The sequence below is a fragment of the Hyperoodon ampullatus genome (genome assembly GCF_949752795.1).
Source record: "Hyperoodon ampullatus genome assembly, chromosome: 19".
In the NCBI taxonomy this organism is placed as follows: Eukaryota; Metazoa; Chordata; class Mammalia; order Artiodactyla; family Ziphiidae; genus Hyperoodon; species Hyperoodon ampullatus.
Window position 1 is genome coordinate 3,971,523 of NC_136932.1, and position 17,132 is coordinate 3,988,654.

General features: G+C 53.5%; 1 protein-coding gene across 1 annotated transcript; it reads right to left on the reverse strand.

Moving 5' to 3' along the window:
- Positions 1-9,331: 9,331 nt before the first annotated feature.
- Positions 9,332-16,604, reverse strand: CDK5RAP3 (CDK5 regulatory subunit associated protein 3). The gene is made up of 12 exons (XM_079724623.1): positions 16,547-16,604; positions 16,165-16,265; positions 15,753-15,801; positions 14,920-15,098; positions 14,467-14,603; positions 14,157-14,301; positions 13,663-13,773; positions 12,857-12,935; positions 12,196-12,284; positions 10,671-10,876; positions 9,759-9,930; positions 9,332-9,668 (listed from the first exon to the last, which is right to left on the reverse strand). The coding sequence occupies exons 1-12, from the start codon at positions 16,587-16,589 to the stop codon at positions 9,603-9,605; spliced, it is 1,377 nt and encodes a 458-aa protein (XP_079580749.1). The 5' UTR covers positions 16,590-16,604; the 3' UTR covers positions 9,332-9,602.
- Positions 16,605-17,132: the final 528 nt, after the last annotated feature.

A 17,132-nucleotide genomic window follows, 5' to 3' on the forward strand; every position in this document is an offset into this window, starting at 1 on the left:
ACTTCCCATGCCAAGATTTTTATGATTCTGATACTCCGGGATCAGGTTTGACCAAGCCCCATTGCCAGGAGTTTAACTCATTTCTAAAATGCCCAGATTCCCAAGGGTGGGGTCCTAAGCCAGGCGACCCAGCCAGAGACAGGCACAGACGGGAAGGCACAGGGAGTCTTTTAATTTTACGTTAAAAGAGAAGGTTCCCTCCCCCATGCTCCTCCCCCTCCCCCTGCCTCAGCTCCCTTCCAATCACGTTAGAGACCCCAGAGGGGGCTTGACCTCTGTCCTCGGGGGAGGTCAGCCGGGGTGACCCTGCCTGTGTGCAGGCTCCCGTGAGAGAGGCCCAGCTGCAGGCCCCGGAGGGCTGGAAGCGCACCCGGAAACGAGCTCGGGGTCACTGGGGGCGGCCCGGCTGAGGGAGGGGCTTCCCTGGCCCTTTGTGAGCTGATGCGCAGGGGGAGATTAGTTCCACAGGCAGCCCCTGTGTCTCCAGAGAAAGGAGCTATTATGGAGCGACTCAAAATACGGGGCACAGCTCGCCCCACCTCCCCTTTTATCGCCATGGAGATGAGGGAGGCGGCGCGGGGAGGGGAGGGGGTTAGGCGAGCAAAGAAGGGAGGGAGAAGGCAAGGCAGGCGAAAGCGGGAGGAGATGGCGGGAGGTGGGAGTAGAAGCCAGCACGAGGAAGCGGGGAGCCGGCCAGGGGGAAGAGCGCCGAGCCTGTCTCTACCCAAGTGGCCGGAGGGATCTCTCTCTCATGGCAGCCTCTCCGCATCCTGCCCACCGGGTCACAGACACTGCCTGGGGGCTACCAGGGCAAAGAAGGGCTTGCCCACCACCCTGCAGCTGGCCCTGTGACCTCTGAGGGTGGGGGGTCCGACCATGTGGGATTACCTTTCAACATGGCCACGTGGAAGGCAGCTGGTGAACAGCTGCTAGGTCATGTCAGCTTCTGGCCATACCAAGTGCCCCCAGTCATTGACTCTCAGAGTCATCTTACCCAGTCTCCCATCCTCTGCAGCATCCCCACCAGGTATTGACCTCGCGTCAGCCTAAGGTCCTCAGGATGATGACTGTCTCACCTGTGTGTGCTCTGAGGAGCACCTTTGGTTGTCATGAGGGGCTTTTCCTTATATTAGGTAGAAACCTGCCTTCCTCTTACCTCCACACACAGGCCTGGTTCTGCCCTCTGGGGCTGCACAATCGAATAAGGGAGGCATGGAATACATCTTGTAGAAAGAAAGGATAAAAGTCTGACACTCGTTGACATGAACTATTTGGGAAAAGCTGCTGAGAAGGTAAGTTTGTTGGGGGAAAAAAAAAAAAAGTCCATAGTTGACGAAAATATCCAAAGCTAACTGGAAGTACTGGGATGGGACGTGATTCCAGCCATCGAACACAACACTGGGTGGGCAGAAGACAGGATATTTCAAGATGCCAGTGCCCTGGGTGCTGCCCTGATGTCAACGCAGGGCCTTGCATGTTTCCGTAAACTAGGCATTTGGTGAATACCTAGCCCAACGGACAGAGATAGAGCCCAGAGTGGGATTTTGTGTGTGTGTGTGTGGTACGCGGGCCTCTCACTGCTGTGGCCTCTCCCGTTGCGGAGCACAGGCTCCGGACGCGCAGGCTCAGCGGCCATGGCTCACGGGCCCAGCCGCTCCGCGGCACGTGGGATCCTCCCGGACCGGGGCACAAACCCGCGTCCCCTGCATCAGCAGGCGGACTCCCAACCACTGCGCCACCAGGGAAACCCCCAGAGTTGGAATTAGCCAGGGGATTGTGGCTGGTCTTTGGCTCTATGCCTTGGTATCCCTGCAGCAACCTGGAGAAATGTCCTCCATTGCAGATAGGATGTTCTTGAAAAGGGGGGCTAGCTCCTAGCAAGAAGCCAGAGGCCATGTGTTCTTATCAGAGATGTAGAAAGGAAAGGAATGCCCTCTTTGAGAGCCAGAAGTTTCCAGGCGGAAAGATTTGTGATTCCATAGTTTGGAGAGACTCAAGGATTCTGGGCCAAGGAATTCCCTGGTGGTCCAGTGGCTAGGACCACTTGGCAATCTCAACCACTGCTGAGATTGATCCCTGGTCAGCAAACTAAGATTCCGCCCTCCCCCGCCGCCCCCACAAAAAAGGATTCAGGGCTGACTGGGGTCCTCCAATTGGGCAAAATTACAAGTTCCAGCCTGTACTCTGGGAAGCCTCTGGCCTAAGGCTCTCCTTCCAAGGTTGGTCAGTCATGAGGCTGCATGGGGCAGGGAGGCTAGAAGAGGGACCGAAGGCAAATCCCATCATGGAAGAAGAAGAACTCGGGGCTCTCTCATTACCTTTTGGTTCCTCCCTGCACTGCCCCGCGTTGGGAGGCTTAGAACAGGTGCAGTTTGGGTGCGCCGGGCAGCAGAGATAAGCTGAGGCTTGTGGTCATGCTAACAAAGGCAACATCCTATGCTCGAGAACAGCTGTTTCAAAATGCCAGGCTTCAGCAGATGTTGGAGATGGCCCTGATTCTTGCATTTGAGAGAAAAAGGAGAGGAGTCCAGGGCTCCTTGTTTGAGCCTTGGCTGTCAAGGAAGGCAGGCGTCGCTGCTGTCGTCTCTTCCCATTCAGCACTGGGGCTCCTGCCCAAATGCTCGTGTCCAGATTGTATTTATGACTGTTTTAAGAAGGAGTGACAGAGCCTTTTAATATCCCTGACAGCCCGGGATGTTTTAATAGATGGTGGAGCCGGGATGCGGGAGTTAAGAGAAGAGAGCTGAGTTGCTGAGAGAGCTGTCAGGCCTGGTTTCTATGACAGACCTACTGATCCACTCGACGACGACAAAATAAATACGGGGCCATGTCTCTCCTCGGCCCCGTCAGGCTGACAGACAGTCCGTCACCATTGTATGTCATCTTTCACCTCCTAATCACTCGGGCTTAGGGGACCTGCCTTTAACGGGGAGTCCCTACAGGATTTCCACCCAGTCTGCCTCCTGAGCATGAGGCCTCCCTTTCAACCACCGGTGCTCCAGCTGGCGTTCCCCAATTTTCTCCGTTTCAAACAGAACTCTTTTACCTATAGAGTTCGGCCTCACTTGTTGCTTTTTGTTAGAGGTGATTATAGGTCTGATGGGACAGCTAGATAATCTGCAAAATCAGATGGAATGAGTGGTGGAGATGGTTGCACAATGATGTGAATGCACTTAATGCCATTGAATGGTACCTGCACAAAGGGGTTTTTTGGGGGGGGTTTTTTGGCCGCTCCACGTGGCATGTGGGATCCTAGTTCCTGACCAGGGATTGAACCCGTGCTGCCTGCAGTGGAAGCACAGAGTCTTAACCACTGGACTGCCAGGGAAGTCCCTGCACAAAGTAAAGTGGTAAATTTTATGTTCTGAGCTGGGTCAGGTATTTTAACACACACACACACACACACACACACACACACACTTGGATGGAGTAAGAAACAGAGAGAGATGCCTTGGACCTTTGATCCCTTCTAACATGGGTGTTCGACCGTGTAAACTTATGACCTGTATAACCTGTAGCGAGACTATTCCCAGGGTCTCTACTCCCATAAAAACAGTCCTCCGCCCTCCTCCCTGGGCCCAAGGTCATTGTTGGAGTTGAATTTCTGGATGTTCCTTAGACACGTTTCCAGCCCCAGGTTTGGGGCTAAAGCCGCGTTGGTCACACCATCAGCAGGTCCTGGCAGGTGAGGCCTAAGGGGCTTTCTCACTTTTTTTTTTTTTTTTTTTTTGGTCAGGGAAAAGAAAGGCAGCACATCCAGGGCCACGACCTTGTTCCTTCTCGAGTGGCTGAAAGAAACCCAAAAGGTGGCACGGAGTCCCCCCTGCCCCACGTGTGAAGTGCTGGATCTGCTCCCCGCCACTCGGGGCTCCCCTCTCTCCTACCCCACAACGACGACGATGGTTAAGGGGCAGCCCTTGTGCTCCTCGATCCTGGTATCCTGGTCTCCGGGGCCGCAGCTACAGACACACCGGCCCAGGGCTCTGCGTTCGAGTCCTCTGCCAGGAGAGAGTTAAGGGCTTGCGTTTAATTTGCCCGTTAATCACAGTTAAAAGAAGTAATGAGCGTCTCCCCAAAGCCTGGGTGTTTCTCTGCAGATTAAGCAGCAATTTGCATAGCCCCTTTATTCATCCCCCGCCTCCCCCTGTGGGGCGCTTGTCCTTTCAGACACAGCCAAGCGCAGCCTGCGGCAGGGCTTTGACAAATGGCTTTGCTGCGCGACTTGGGCGAGAGGGAGGGGTGGGGGGAAGGCTGGAAGGGAGAGAGCAGCTCCCGACACTTACGGAGAGCTGGGGCGTTAAAGAGTGCAGAACCTTTTCTTAGACACGCAGGAGAAGTTTAAATATTCAAACTGGTTTTCTTTGTAGCCTGGGGAACGAGAGGAGGGTGGCAGGCGGGATAGGGAAGAGTTTACTCAGGGCCGACGTACCCACCACCTGAGAGGAAGGGCATCTGGAGGACACGGAGATCTGCAGTCAGCTGGCACCCTGGGCTTCTTAGCCCTGGAGCAGGCTTGACACCCTCCTCCTGGGCCCTGGGATCTGCCAGGCAGCCTGGGAGCAGCTCCTGGGGCCTGATTACTCGGCGTGCAGAACAGCTTGTTCAGAGCCCAGCATGTGGGCAGCACTCAGTAAGCGGCTGCGGTGGGCTGGGGGTGGGGGGTGACCCCAGCTTCAGCAGCAGACCTGGGTCTGTGAAGCAGTGAGGTCTGCAAGAGGATGGGACGGCAGCTCTCCTCTCTAGAAGAGCCCTCAACCCAACAGGGAGAGAAGAGAGGCAGGCCCAGGAGATCCTCAGGTCAGGCACACTCACGAGACAGCTGTGGATCAGATTTTAGTCTGACCATTGGTTCATTTTAAAAGCCTGCTTAGGGCTTCCCTGCTGGCGCAGTGGTTGAGAGTCCACCTGCCGATGCAGGGGACACGGGTTCGTGCCCCGGTCCGGGAAGATCCCACATGCCGCGGAGTGGCTGGGCCCGTGAGCCATGGCCACCGAGCCTGTGCATCCGGAGCCTGTGCTCCGCAACGAGGGAGGCCCGCGTACCGCAAAAAAAAAAAAAAAAAAAAAAAAAAAAGCCTGCTTAAACCCAGTTTTCTTCCCAAACTTCCTTATGGGACTTTTCTTTTTTGGCTTAGTTGTGAGCCACGTGAGCATAACATTTTAGAAGGCAAAGTCAACTGAGAGATCATTAAGTTAACTGAAGTTTGGAGAAGTTAAGTTTGAGACTCCAAAGGGGACACAAAAATGAGCAAGAGCCAGTCCCTGCTCTTACGCAGTTCAGTTTGGGGCGCACTCCATACGAAGGCACCGTCATATAGTTGATAGGTGCTCCCCAAAGGGCATCTACACACAGCTTCAGGGATGCTGCCAAGGAGGGAGGGACTCATTCTGCCTGGGAACTGGCAATGTCCACAGAGACGCATTTGGGCCTCAACTGAGCTGGGTCAGAAAGGCTAGGAGGGGCCAAGAGGTTTGGGGACACATGTGGGTTTGCTGTTTGGGGTGGATACCCAGGCCGGAAAGTTAGGGGGAGGTCTGAATATCAAGGGCTGGCCTGCTACACTAGGAATTTGGGGAGCTGAGGGGGCATCAGAGTTTCTAAGTAGGGAAATGATTAGGGTGACAAAGCACATGGAAAAGGTGGATTAGAGGTGAGCCAGTAGAGACTGGGAGCCTGTTGATAGAATAGAAATAGCAGATATCAGGGAGGGACGCAGTGTGGGATGGGGATGATAATGGGGTTGGTTTGGGACATGTCAGGATATCTGGGACATACGGAACCAGGACCCGAACACAAGTTTCTAACCTCAGTCCACTACCCCTCACAAGCTGACAGGTGAGTCTTCCTGTACCAGGCACCATCTGGGTGCTGCACTCGTTCACCACAGCTACCAACCCTGAGGTTGGTAGTATTGTCCTCATTTCACTGGTGAAGGAAATGAGGTGCAGAGAGGTCCAGGGACTCACCCAAGATCACACTGGTAGCAAGAGCAGAGCCAGGATTTGACCCAGGCAGTCTAGATCTAGAGAAGATGCCAATCACTACTGCGTTGCTTTGCCTGCTGTCTTCCTGTTACTGTTATTAGATTGTGTGTGTGTGTGTGGGGGGGCATGGGGAGGAGAGGAAAATAAACAAGTGGCAATTAAAAGATGAAATAGGGGATGGGAATCCCCTGGTGGTCCAGTGGTTAGGACTCAGGGCTCTCACTGCCAAGGGCCCGGCTTCAATCCCTGGTTAGGGAACTAATATCCCACAAGCTGCACGGCACAGCCAAAAAAATTTTTTTTAATTAAAAAAAAAAAAAAGATGAAACAGGGGAATTCCCTGGCGGTCCAGTGGTTAGGACTCTGTGCTTTCACTGCCGAGGGCCCAGGCCCTGGTTGGGGAACCAAGATCCCACAAGCTGCGCGGTGCAGCTGAAAAAAGAAAAAAGGTGAAATAGAATTATAGTAACAGGACAGGCAGGTGTGGATGAAAAGTCAGGAAGAGCCGCAGGATCTATTTCTAGGGGAGAAACTGTGTAAGCAACACCTGTAGAATTAACGAGGGAGACAGAGAGACACGAGCGAGCAGGATTAGCTCCTGTTCCCCAAGGCCTGGCGTCTGGTTTTTTTTTTTTTTTGGTCCTCAGCTCCAGGCCAGTTCTCTGGAGCAGATCAGACGAGTGAGATTTTTGGCCTGAAGGATGTAAATCATCCCCTGCCCTGCGCTGGCTTTGGGAAACTAGTTCTAGATGCGTAGGATCCCACATCTCCCTGGCAAGCCCTTAGTGGGCAGCCAGAACCCAGATGAGTAATCATTAGCACTCTACTTGGCCCACATTCATGGTCAGCCATCGTGGGCTGCAGTGCAGATGGATCCTACGCTTTGAGAACCAGACTTTGAAAGGACACAGTAGAGTCTATGCAGGAAGAAAGGCTTCATTTGAGCAGAGAGGTGGTGAGTAGGCTTGGGCAGTGGCTGGATCTGGCTGGGTGAGAGGATTTTGGAAAGGTGACTCTTTCCTTATCTGAAGCAGGTAATGACTGGACTTAGCTTAAGTAGTGAGAGCCTTAAATCTGCTCTGGGAAGAGGCGGCGCTGAAGTAACCATAAAAGTAGAATGTGTTCTTGGCAATACAATTCTTGGCATCAAACTAAGGATTCCAAGGGTGCAATCTGGGCCCATCTCCTCTTTCTCTCTCCCTGAATGTTTTCTGTTTTTTAATTTTTATTTATTAATTTTTGTGGCCATGCCACGTGGCTTGCGGGATCTTAGTTCCCCGACCAGGGATGGAACCCCGGGCCCCCGGTTGTGGAAGAGTGGAGTCCTAACCACTAGACCGCCAAGGAATTCCCTGTTGTTTGTTTTGGCAATTCCAGAAACCTGACTGCTCAGAACTTGGTCTTCAAGCTGTACAAGGAAACTCTCACCTCCCCCTTCCAAGAAGGAAACAGAATGAAGAATCCTTAGCATTGTTTCACAAACCCAAAATAAGAGCTCACATTTGTCCAGCGAGCACTTCCTCTGTGCCAGGCACTGTTCTAAGAGCTCTGTGCACATTAACTCTTTTAATCCTCACAACTTCTGAGGCGACTCTGAGACGAACAAGCAGGAACCAAATGCAATCAGAGTGATGCTCAGGGAAATCTGGGAGCAGATCGGAAAGACACAGAGCTGCCCTCCTGAGGGGTCAAACAGCCAGGTGGGATCTTCAGTGCCATAGGGTGATCGGGAAAGTGGGACCCAGGAAGCAAAGCACAGGGTCAAAGCCAAATGGCGCTAAAGATTCTGGAGAATAAATCCAATGTTATGGAGTCAAAGGCTTTTAAGAAATTCGTTACATGAACCGAGTTGAGTGGGCCTTTGTTTCACCAGATAAGCAGTGAAATGAGCCCAATTCCTCTGAGAGAACAGTCCCCTAGCCCCACTGCTTACCAAGGTGGCCAAAATCTGCTGAGAAAACCTTCCATTAAACCCACTTCCTGTCCTGCAAAGATGGCCAAATTTCAGCACATCCGATGTCTCCCGTCGGCCCCAGGCAGGGCAGAGAAGGCAAGCGAGGCACTCCTCTGCGCGGGCAGAAGCAAGAGCTCTGGAGGCCTGAAACCAGCCTGCCACGGTCACATGACCACAAGGCCTCTCCCCAAAGCCGGGTGCCAGCGAGCAAAGAGCCCATGTAAGAGCTGGTGACTGGATGAGGGACATTAGAGTGGGCGGGCGCAGCATGCCTCGGTGAGCTGGTGGCAGCTGCCAGGAGCAGGCCAGAAGGCCAGTGGAGCCAGCCGCCAAACAGGTGGGCCAGGAGGTAGTGGACATTCTCTGAGAGAAAGGGACTGAGAGGTGCAGACAGCGCCCCCCGCCGAGAGCCTTCACAGCAGCTGAGGGCAGGATGCAGCCCGCTCAGGGCCCTCGATGTCCTTCTATTCCAAGGACAGTTTTACCTCGACATTCCACACCAATATTTTTCCATCTTCAATTCCTAGACTTTCAATCCCCCCAAAAGAAGGGAGGTGAACAGGCAAAGATTGGGGGGAAGCGATGGGCTGACATTAATTGATACGAGCGGCTTCGAGCAGTTCATGCCGCCTTATCTCTCTCTCCTCTGGACAGCGTGTGTCCGCTGGAGTCCGCGGGGTCGGTGATTAATAGGGCCCATCACTCACTGTCCAGGACGGCTGAAAGGCAGCAGGGAGGGGGCGGCCCTCCCCAGAACTGAGATAACAAGCAGCAGGAATAATGAGTGGTGTCACTCCACTTTTCATTTTGATGGAAAGTCATTACGGGAGTCAACGCCAGCGACAAAGAGCCATGAATCAACTGCTCTGCTATGAAATTAAAATCGAATTGCTGGCCACCCCCAACCCCTACCCTTCCTGGGAAATGGGGATGGGTAGGTGGCCGGGGAGAAGGGTGCTAGCCTGGGGTGGGCTCTATCCAATCACAGAGCAGCCAGTTATGGGTAGGAAGTGGACAGGCAGCTTGTGAAGGTGACAACTCCTGTCCCCACCTTGTTTATCAGACCCTTCCTCCGCAAACCGCATTTTCCCTCTGCCTAGAGGTAAGCTGTGATTAAAAGGAAAATACAGCTTTGCTGGCTCCAACCAGGCTGCCGCTTGACTGCTCCCCTTGCACTTCTGGCCTGAGTGGGGCCGTCTGGGCCTGGCTATGGAGAGAAGGGGGCCCAGCTGACTCAGCTACCCCAGAGCCCCTTGCTGAACCATTTGTAGATACTAATCGGGGCCCACCCCCGTCACCAGAAGCAAAGAGGAGAAGTCCCCAACCTGGCACTCCACAGGATCAAGAACCCCATGCAGCCTCAACCCCAGGCCCAGAAAACGGCACTATCAGTAGTGAAACAAGAGTCCCTTCGTCTTTTATTAAGTCCAACTAGATAATGAGAAAGAGCAGAAGCTGTGGTTTGAGGCTGATGGGTCACAGGACCAATTAAAACAGCTTCGTGCAGAGAGTACAGTGAGTGCCACGGCAACCATCTGGGTGACGGTTCCGTCTTGGGGCTTTCCGTCCTCCAGTCAGCCTGGTCTCTTGCTGGGAAGGGCCCCTGGCTGTCCCTTCTCCGTCCTGAAGGCTGAGAAGACAGGCAGGAAGAATGGGGAGCGTGTCACAGAGAAGTTCCCATCAGGTTCACGGGGCGCCCATTGTACCTTTTGGAAACGTCAGCTTCAATCTGAAAGACAGTGATACGGAGTGGGCAGGAAGCAGAGACAAAGGGACCTCATTCTGCAGCAACTGGGCGGGCTTGCCTTTCCTGTCTCACCAGCTTCTGCAGCTCCCTGGTCTTCTCCAGCAGCAGGTCCAGCTTGGGCTCCAGAGACGCCTGCTCCCGAAGGGCTTCCTGCTGCTTCTGCAGCATCAGCTCTTTCTTCAAAGCCAGCAGCTGGGACTGCTTCAGCTTCTGCTGGAGGAGCTCAGTCACTCGGTCCACATACCTGGGCCGGGCACTCAGGTAAGTGTTTGGTGTCGCTGGGCAACCTGGGTGTCCCCATCCAACTGCTGAGGCTCAGGAAACCAAGTCTCTAATTGACCTCTCAGCCTCCACATCCTTCAATCCTTCCTTGCAAGGAATACCACTCCCACTTCCCCATCCTACAGGGGAAGCAGATTCTGTCTGTATACCTCAAACCAACCCACCTCGCCCCAAAGAGAACCACCATCCCTAGTTGGGATGGTGCAGTTATGGGAGGCAGGGATGAGGTCTAAGGGGTCATGGAGACGAGGAAACAAGGAGTCAGGGCTGGGGCTTCCCTGGTGGTGCAGTGGTTAAGAATCTGCCTGCCAATGCAGGAGACACGGGATCGAGCCCTGGTCCGGGAAGATCCCACATGCCGTGGAGCAACTAAGCCCATGCGCCACAACTACTGAGCCTGCACTCTAGAGCCCGCGAGCCACAACTACTGAAGCCCACGTGCCTAGAGCCCGTGCTCCGGAACAAGAGAAGCCACCGCAATGAGAAGCCCCCGCTCGCCGCAACTAGAGAAAGCCCACGTGCAGCAATGAAGACCTAACACAGCCATAAATAGATAAATACATACATACATACATACATATATACATACATACATACATAAGTAAAATACATTTATAAAAAAAAAAAGAGTCAGGGCTGCCCGAGATGGCAGGGCCCTGCAGCACGCCCTTGAACAGCCCAACATCAAGGGGAAAGCCAGACCTTGGTGAGGCCAGGATCATAAACAGGTGTTGCATTCGAAGACTGGTGAGCCGGCCAATCAGATCCTGCAGTGCCGACACCATGGTGACCATCTTTGCTTTGGTCTGGCCCTGCAGGATGGCTGGAGCCAGCTGGAACTGGCTCACGGACAGGATGTCTGCCTCCTCACTCATCTCCACTGCTCTCTGGGACAAGAAGATCTCAAGCTGTGGACAGAGGAGGATTTGGTTCAAACCGAGAAAAGAACTCAGAAGCTAGGCCCTCCGGCTGGTCAAAATGAAGAATAAGGTGAGGGTTAGATGCGGGTTGAGGAGCAGTTATTTCCTCTGAACATTTTTATTGCTAGAAACTCACCAACTATAACGTGGGAGTTCGGGGCAGCCTCCGCCATCACCCTTCAGTCCCTCATTGCCGTCTCAGGCCTTACCTGGCCCTGGAGCCCTCTCCTTCCTCCCAGGCTATGGGGCACATAACTACGATGCAGAGATTCAAAGGGTTCTCTCTGCCCAGTGAAGGTATTTTCTCTCCATGGGAAGAATGAGATTCAGGGAATAGGAATCCATGTTTGAGAAGCCCTGGATTACGAAAAGGCTAGGAAGAATCTGAGAACCAGCCACATATCTTGTCACTTTTATTGGACCATGGAAACTTGAACTAGACTGGGGAGGACAAGGCCTTCCATGAGGCCCTCCCCAGCCAGCAGGCCACCGAGAAGTGGACAGACCCAGAGATTAACAAAGACAAGCCCCCTGCTTCCCAGTCCCAGAAAGAAGATCCAAGAACACTGGCTCCTTACTCTAGGCAGCTGGATACTTTAGCCACAGTGATGATACTAAAACACAAACGAGAACATGTCGCTCCAAACCTCCAACAGCTTCCCAGTTCCCTCAGAGTAAAAGCCACATTTCCGACTCCCTTCAGCTCTCTGGGCTCTTCTACTTCCGCCAGCTCCCCTGCTCAGCCACAGTGGCCTCCTTGTGCATCACACGTGCAGGACACCTCCCACCTCAAAGCTTCTGCATTGCTCCCCCTGCCTGGAAAGCTCTTCTGCCAGATATCAGCATGGCTCTCTCTGCACCCACTGCTGGTCTTGACATACTGGTCACCTTGGCAACAAGGCCTTCCCTGACCACCAACATAAAACTGCAGCCCTTCCCAGTAACCCCATCTCCCTCCCCAGCTCCCTTTCTCCATGGCACTTATGTTAACACCTGACATACTACATATTTTCCTTGTTTGTCTTGTTTCTTGTCTGCCTTCCCCACTAGGATATAAGATCCATGAGGTCAAAGACTTTGATTTGTTCGCTGCTCAGCACCTCAAGACAGTGCCAGGGGCTTAGGCAGTACATGATAAACACAGTTGAATGAATGGGGGAGCATCCTAATATGTGCGTCCCTGCTCCAGAACAAGGAAAGTGCTCAGCATCCTTACACAAAAAGGAAGGGTCGGGTAAGGCATCTGGAGCGATGCCGCCTATGCTGGTGCCAGGCCGCCCCCCGCCTCACCCAGAGGACAAAGGTACCTCCATGAGCTCATCGATGAACTGATTCCGGGTCTCAGGGTATTCAAGAAGTGTCAGAGCATCTGGGCCCCTAGCAACACCTTTGGGAGCTGCCGGGAAGAGAGAGAAGTGATAAAGTTGCTGAGGACTGGAGAAGACTCTCAGATTGAGAAGTCCTGATGGGTTAATATGGACACAGACACTGCACTAAGGCCACTTCCTGTTCCAACCCAAGTGGGAGGGGTTACCCTTTCCCATTTGTCTCAGCCCTAATCAGGCACTAGTGCCAACCCAAGTCTGTGAGGAGGACCACAGAGCTGAGTTCCAAAGAATGTTAAGTTCCTTCACGCTAGTGGGCGTGAAGTCTCATCCTGCACTGCCCTCTAGTGGCTCAGATCCCTACTCTCAGCTTGTGGGGAGCGGGGACCAGGTCGGGCCTCAGAGCCTATCAGCCCTCTCGGAACCTCCCAGAGAACAGCTGACCCACATTCAGTATCCAAAAAGTTGAGGGTTTCTAGATTTAATTTTAAGAACTTCTCTCTATCTGCCTGAACTCACATCATCATGATTTTGAAAAACCAGGTAAATGTCTGAGAAGCCCAATCTTGGTAGTGTACTTTTTCTTTGCTTCTAGAGACACGGGGGCAGGCTCTGCCAGGGCTGCAGGGAGGGGTGCACTCACCCTGGGTTCCGGCTTCCAGCACGGTGATCTGAAGAGCAGCAGCAGCATCTCCCCAGTCTATCTCATCACCCCCAGCTTCCTGGGTGGAGAGTAAAGAACCCCAGCAGTGTTGGGAGAACTTTCCCCAGCAAAGGGAGCCGGAATAAACCAAAGCCCTCAAAAGTTCAATGACGGGGCTTCTCCAGTGGCGCAGTGGTTAAGAATCCACCTGCCAACCCAGGGGACATGGGTTTGAGCCCTGGTCCAGGAAGATCCCACGTGTCACGGAGCAACTAAGGCCGTGCGCCACAACTACTGAGCCTGCGCTCTAGAGCCCGTGTGCTACAACTACTGAAGCCCGCGCACCTAGAGCCCGTGCTCCGCAACAAGAGAAGCCACCACAATGAGAAGCCCGTGCATTGCAACGAAGAGTAGCCCCCACTCGCCGCCAACTAGAGAAAGCCCACGTGCAGCAACGAAGAACCAACGCAGCCAAAAGTAAATAAATTTTAAAAAAAATCGCTCTAAAAAAAAAAAATTCAATGACAGCACATTGCAGCCCTGATGGAGGGGGCAAAGATGGCACTATGGGCCCATGCATGTAGGTACCACCTGCCTATATCCCCATACCTGCCCCGAACACCATAAGAAAGAGGTCAAAACTCTGATATGTCACTTTGGAAACTCTGCCCCACACTGGACTACACCTGGTCCAAGAACTATGAACTTCATGTGATGTCTTTAAAGACAGAGACAACACTTTCCTTATCACCAAAGCAGCAATCACACAAAGTCCTCAGAGAGATGGACCGAGAGGGCCTCCTAACCTTTGAGTCCGATTCCAGGGAGATGCCCCAGTCAATTCCAGCAGCCTGGGCAGAGATGCCAGAGCCAGCTCCTTCAGATGCCACCTCCACCCCGAAGTCACCCCAGTCAATCTGGAAGGGGGAAAAAAGTGTTAGCTCGCAGAAGATGGGTGAATAAAGGGGCCTGCCTTCCCCTAGGCCTCGGCTGCTTCAGTAGGGAGTGCACTGTTTAAGCGTAATGGCCTCCAAGTTCCCAAAGGAGAGCCCACCTTCAGAGAGCTCAGGGGACTGAAGGGGTCCCAGTTCAAAGTCGACCAGCTTGCTGGGCCTCTTCAGAGCTCATCTATTCTCTGGTCTCAAGAAAGCCAGAAAAATAAAGGGGTAGGGCCTTCTGGGCCCTTCCACTTACAGTCTCTCTCACAGGAATACCCCTTTCTTCCCTCTGGACTCTGAATTCAAGTGGGGTGTGGATGGCGTATGAGGGGAGGAAGTGGCTCTTCCTAGGCCTGTCTTACCGCGTCTTCTTCCACCTGCTCAGGGGGCTCCTCGAGGTGCGGCCGCTCCACCACCGAGGGCTCCGTGCCCGTCCTCCACTCATACACCGTGCAGTTCCCCCGCGTCTGCACAAACCGTAGCATCGGCAGCACCTGCTCTGTGGGGCTGCAACGGAGCAGGCAGCTGACCCTCCTGCTGCCCACTCACAAGGCCAGCATGGGCCCGGCCTCTCAAATGTCACGTGGGGAAAACACAAGTGGAGAAGAGAGCACAGCTGGGGAAGTAGCTAAACTGTCCCCCCAACACTGGGGAGAAACAGGCCCTCGGTACCTTTCACACACAAACCCCACACAGGCCTGGTACAGGTCGATGGCTTCCCCCAGGGACTGGGCCGCCGCCCCAATCTCGGCCAACTGACTCGGCAGGTCCTTCACCAGGGCCAGCAGTTCTCTTTGGACGTTGTCTCCCTAGAGAGGATCCACGAGGTGGGCTCAGAGAGAAGTGGTGGGAAGCGGCGCACAACAGACTAAAGAACACGCCTGAAGATTAGAGACAGGCAAGAAAATGGCCTGAGAAGGGCCCACCAGGCTGAGAGGGAAGCCCTTCCCAGAAGCAAAGGCGTCGGGCCCAGGAAGACAGACAGAGGCCCCAGGTGTCCGTCCTCCTGCCACGGCAAGAACCCGCTGCCCACCGTCACGCTCACCGTGATGCCCGCTCACCGTGATGCCCGCTCACCGTGATGCCCGCCCACCATGATGCCCGCCCACCGTGATGCCCGCTCACCGTGATGCCATACTGCTTGCACGAGTGGTAGAACTGCTCCCGCATCTCGGCAGCCCCCGCCTGGCCCTCTTCCTCCTTGCGGCTGTATTCTTGCTGCAGCTGCTGGCACTTGGCGATCTGCTTCTTCAGGGAGGGGATCTCGTAGGTGACGTTCCGAACCAGGAGGCTGGAGAGTTCCACTGAGAAAGGAGGGCCCAGGAAGTTCACCCCGGATCTGCACACCCTAAGGCAGGTGTGCCCCAAGGACACGCACAAACATACCCTAGTCGGGTGGCGAAGAGCCCGGGGGTGGCCTCCCAGCCCTTCCCCTTCCTGGCTGTGGAACCTAAGACAGTCATTTAACCTCTCTAATCCAATCCTCAGCTATCAAACAGGAGCAATAGTAGTTATCGTGAAGATCAAGAGAGAGAATCCACATAAAACACAAGTACAATTCCTTGCATGTAGTAGGTGTTCGGTCAATATTAGCTATTATAACTATTTATACTATTAGAAAACACAACCCGAACTACAGTCGGCCCTTTAGTTACTCCCTCAGGCCCCCGATACAGCTCCCAGGACAACCCGTGCCTCTTGTGCTCAGTGGACAAGTCAGCCACCAGGAGGTGACTGGTGGAAGACCTGCACACACCTGCTTGGCAAATGCCCACGACCTGCCTGGTGGTCGTCCTCCTCCCAACACTCTTCGTGGAATTTATTTTCCCACCTCACAAACATCTACACCCCGGCCCCTTCCCCCACATGAACTGTGCCTCCTAGAAGCCCACTGTCTCAGAACTTGGGGAGTGGGCCTCCGCCATGGACACGGGGACTCCTGGGCTGGGCCACCTTACCTAGGTAGGTGTTGTCCTTCTCATATAGGGCTACAATCTCCTGCCAATCCTAAGAAAAGAAACAGGAAGTGGGCCTGAACAGCACTCAGCAGCCGCTGAGTGCGTCCCAGCGCAGTCCCCCAGCCGGGGAGGCTCTCCCAGTCTCTGCATCACATCCAACTCCCCGTCCTCCTCCATAATGCTGGCTGGACCACCCACTCTATTTTAAGAGTGTGGTGCCAACAAGCGATCCCCAGAGCAAATGTAAACCCAGGGGTAGGATCTACTTTTGGCATAAACTGTGGGGACGGAGAGAAAGTGGGGGAGATATTCCAGGTAGGCGTCTCCACGGGATCCTCAGCGAGACCAGACAGGCTCTGCCCCCCTGGACTGGACCCTCCAGCTGCGTGTTACCACCGTCGCCCACACTTACCTTCATTCGCTGTGAAGAGTACCGGCCAAAAATATTTTTTGTGGAGGCTTCAGTGCCTTTGAGAAGCTCCACAATTCTTAGGCAGTGGAAGTAGTGAATGTCTGGAAAGCAAGGAAGAACAAAGACTTTGAGAATTACAGTGTCTTCCCCACCCACTGTGGCCACCACGCATGGCTGACTCACGTATATGCTGGTAACTTTAGCAGGCATAGCTCTCCCCTTCATCGCTTTGTGTTGAAAGAAACAAGCATCTATACCCCAAATAAAAACCTCTCTTTCTTTAGGGGTCAGCCCTATGGCTAAAGAAAAGGGAGCAGCTCAGCTGATATGTACCACCCCAGGAAAGGGGTGGGGTCCAGTAATGTAGCCCCAAAGCACTCACAGGATCCAGAGAGCAGCTGGGCGATCTCTTGGCTCTCTGGCATGTCCTGGATGGCGGCATTGATCTTCTCTCGGATGGTCAACACCAGACTCTGCCATTTCAGGTTGCAGTGCCTTCTGTCCACCAGCCAGTCTACAGGAGAAACACCCAAATCACAGCATTTCCATTCCCATGGCCAAAATTCCATCACTGATTCAAGTGAAATATGCTAAGGCATTGGCTAAAAGTTGTATTCATATTGGTTAAGGTGTGGGGGTCACGGGAAGATGGGAATGAAGACAGGCCCGAAGGGATGCTTGGGGCTAAACAGACTCCAGCAACCTGACTTCATCCACAGTGTGACTTTTATAAAGCAACTACCTCAACACAGGGATAAAGTAAAACTCTAAATTGGTCCTGACATCAAAGTGCCAATTTGGACCATATTCTCCGTGATATTTTTGCTTCCACGGATAGTTGTGTCTTTCTTACTGACAGCAGATGCTATTCAACTTCCACTTCCTCAGGGCTGGGATTAACCACGACAATGGAAAATACAAGATGGTTATGCCAAATACCAGATGAATGAACAACTGCAAAGCCCCTA